Raw genomic sequence first — 3,584 nt, 5'->3', positions numbered from 1 at the left:
AGTGTTGATCTCATCCAAAGAGAACATACGTATTGTTCCAGGTTTAACCTCTGGGTAGTTTAATTGTGCTGCTTTGACCTTTCTTACTTTATGCAAACAGAGTGATTTGAATGTTGTATCAAAGCAAAATCAGCATACCCAAATGAACACTCTCAGATCTGATTTCAACACTTTGTGTCTATGGGTCCACACCACATAGTGTACATTTAACCCTTTTTGCAGAGTAGGTACCTTAACTACAATTTATTGTAATTTTTAACTCTATTTTGAGATCAAATAAAAATTATATTTGTTCGTTTTTCTCAACACAAGATAGTTGTTAACCACTATCACTTCCATATTTACACTATAATGTGTAAACAGAGGTGGGAAGTAACTAAGTATGTTTGCTCAAGTACTGTACTTAAGATATAATACCAACTTTGATAACACTTTAATGCATCAATAATTATAATCAAAACATATAATATATATTTTTCTGAAATGGGCCAATCTGCAAATGAGTACTTTTACTTTTGGTACTTAAAGTATATTCTGATGCCAATACGTTTCTACTTTTACTTGAGTAACATTTTGAATCCAGGACTTTTGCTTTTAACAGAGCATTTCTACACTCTGGTACTTCTACTTTTACTTAAGTACAAGTTCTGAGTAATTTTTCCACCTCTGGGTGTAAATAAGCGCCATAGATCTTCTTCCTTGGGCCTCTCTTCCATCCAGCTGTCGGTTTAACTTGTCCCGACCGAAGCTTGAACCTTTTTTTCTTTGTGTCCAAGAAAGACGACTCTCTGCGCTCCTGCATTGTAACAACATCACCATCAAAAACAAATATGCCCTCTCATCAACTCAGCCTTCGAACCACTACAGGAAGCCAACATCTTCTCAAAACTCAACCTCAGGAACGCCTACCAGCTGGTCCGTCAAGCAGACAAGTGGAAGACGCCCCACTAGGCCATTTAGAGTATCTAGAGATGCCATTCGGACCAATGCCCCAGCTGTCTTCCAGGCTCTGGTGCACGATGTCCTCCGTGACATCCTGAACCGTTCAGTTTTTGTGTATCTTGTTGTCATCTTAATATTCTCACGTACAATGGAGGAACACACCCAACATGTGCAGCAGGTTCTACAAAGGCTCCGTGAAAACAAACTGTTTGTCAAATTTATTTTGGATTCAGTGGATTTTCTTGGCTACATCATCGAGCCAGAGCAGGTGAAAGCAGACCCAGAGAAGGACCAAGCTGTGGCACAATGCCCCAAACCTTCCAGCAGGATGCAGCTCCAGCGTTTTTTGGAGTTTGCACATTTTTGTTGTCGATATATCAGAGACTGTCATGTGGCCATTCCTCTCAACCAACTCACCTCCCCAGCAATCCATTTTCTTGTGGACTCCTCAGGCTGATCCTGCCTTCTCAGAGCTGAAGAGACATTTATTGTCAGCCTCTACTGACACATCTCTACAGTTTATTGTTGAGGTAGATGCTTGAAGACTGCTGAGCGCAACTATGACGTTGGCAACAGGGAGCTGCTTGCTGTGAAGCTTGCACTGGAAGAATGGAGGCACTGGCTGGAGGGCTCTAAACATCCATTCCTTGTGTGGACACACCATAGGAACCTGGCCTACATAAAAACTGCCAAATGATTAAACTCTTGTCAAGCCTGCTGGGCTTTCATTTTTGGCAGATTCAACTTTACCTTTACCTATTGTTCCGATTCTAGAAACCTACAAACCTGACGCTCTGTCCCGGCGGTTTGCAGTGGATCATGACTCCACAGTTCCTGACACCATAATTCCCGCTACCAGGGTGGTGGGTGCTGTGACGTGGGAGATTGAGAGCTCAGTGAGGAACGAACAGAAAGACCAGCCAGATCCAGGTAACAGTCCGGATAACCGTCGTACCTGACCGCTCACAAGTTCTCCTATTCGCCCACTCTTCCAGCTTCGCCTTCCACCCGGGTATCAATCGGACCCTATCCCTCCTGAAACGTCACTTCTAGTGGACTTCCATGGAGGCGGACTCTCTAGTTTTCATGCTCTGTCTGCGCCTGTAGCAAGTCTTCACACCAGGCTCCCATCGGTCGTGACACATCACCAACCGCCACCGGTTTCCGCTACCCTTTCTTCATCATCTGCCTGAGTATACAACAATAAATCTGATGAACTTTACTCCCGATGTGGGACACGCTCTCCCAGCTGCACCGGATGTTTTTCCTGCAGCAGCTGAAGAAATGATACCTGCCAAAGTCGATGATGGTTTCTACACCACCATCATCGAGTCCATCCTCACCTCCTCCATCACCATCTGGTACGCTGCAGCCACAGCTAAGGACAAAGGAAGGTTTCAGCGTATCATCCACTCTGCAGACACAAACTGTTTACCCCTCTCCCCGCTGGAGGAGGCTGCGCTCCATCAGGACCAAAACCTCTCGCCACCTGAACAGTTTCCTCCCCTCTGCTACCGGTCTCATCAATAAGGGCCGTGACCCCCACGGACACTGACTGCTACCAACCCCAGAAAAACATTATGTATTACATTAAGTCACATCGTGCGAATCCTACAAATGTGGTGCACATTTCTTCTCCACACTACCTCTTGTATATCAGCACAGCTCTCCTCTGTGGATATAGTACATAGTATTTTTCATGTTTCTTAGAGAATTATATTTTCTTAAAACGTTTTTTTAAATAACAGTTCTATTTTTATTTGTATTTTGTTTAGCTATATTGTTCTTTCTTCGTCTTTGTATGCACAACATAAACCAAAGCAAATTCCTCATATGTGTAAACCTACTTCAGAATTCTGATTTTCAAGTCATTTTCTGCGACTGGGTCCTGTATTTAACATAACCCGAACAATTTGCCTATGCAAACATCTGTTGCGTCTGACCTTGCATGAAGTCAGATGACAATAGCTTACTCAAAGACATTCATGAGAAACACTATGAGCTGTAACAACAGTTGCAGTCAGAGAGCAAACAACGATGGACGTAGTTCTGCTGCTGATCATGGCAGCTGCAGGCAAGTGTTTTATTTATTTGGATATCTTTTTATGTCTTTATTGATTATTTCATGTAAACCTGAGGGGTGGGGAGATAAATAACTAGGGAAGAAATTTCTGATTCTATTTGATAATTACTTGTTTTGCATTCTTAACACCTTTTAATATTGTTTGAAAGGTACTTGCTTAAAAACAACTAAATGAAGTTCAGCTGAAAGCTACATATTTCACTGTGAATTGTTTGAAGTAGAAGTCAAAATGTATAATGATGCGCCATATTACAGTAAAGTGTGATTCAAAAAGTCAAGTTATAGCCTAAATGAATGTGTGTGTCTCTACAGGGCTGAGCGCTGTCTCCTCACATGCTGAACGTCAGTACCATTTTGTTTCTGAAGCAAAGAACATGTCTGAAGCACAGAGATACTGCAGAGAGAAACACACAGACCTGGCCACTGTAGACAGCATGGAGGTTGTGAAGCTCCTGAACGACACGGCAGGCCAATACAAACAAGTGAGGTCACTTTTCTCTGTCTTTCAATTGAAATTAATTACATTTCTTTTAGAGTCAAATTGAAAAAGGAGAGATTA

At 42.4% G+C, this 3,584-nt stretch overlaps 1 protein-coding gene across 1 annotated transcript in view; it reads left to right on the top strand.

Moving 5' to 3' along the window:
- The window catches only part of LOC117478579 (C-type mannose receptor 2-like), a 10,351-nt gene extending 8,450 nt beyond the window's left edge, over window positions 1-1,901 (top strand). Inside the window, exon 10 of the mRNA XM_034125584.1 lies at window positions 1,717-1,901. Within this exon, the coding sequence (XP_033981475.1) occupies window positions 1,717-1,901 (185 nt within the window). The remainder of the gene's footprint in view (window positions 1-1,716) is intronic.
- Window positions 1,902-3,584: the final 1,683 nt, after the last annotated feature.

The sequence above is a fragment of the Trematomus bernacchii genome, unplaced genomic scaffold (assembly GCF_902827165.1).
Source record: "Trematomus bernacchii unplaced genomic scaffold, fTreBer1.1, whole genome shotgun sequence".
Classification (NCBI taxonomy): Eukaryota; Metazoa; Chordata; class Actinopteri; order Perciformes; family Nototheniidae; genus Trematomus; species Trematomus bernacchii.
Note: the sequence above shows the minus strand (reverse complement) of the source record. Positions and strands in the feature narration are given on the sequence as shown.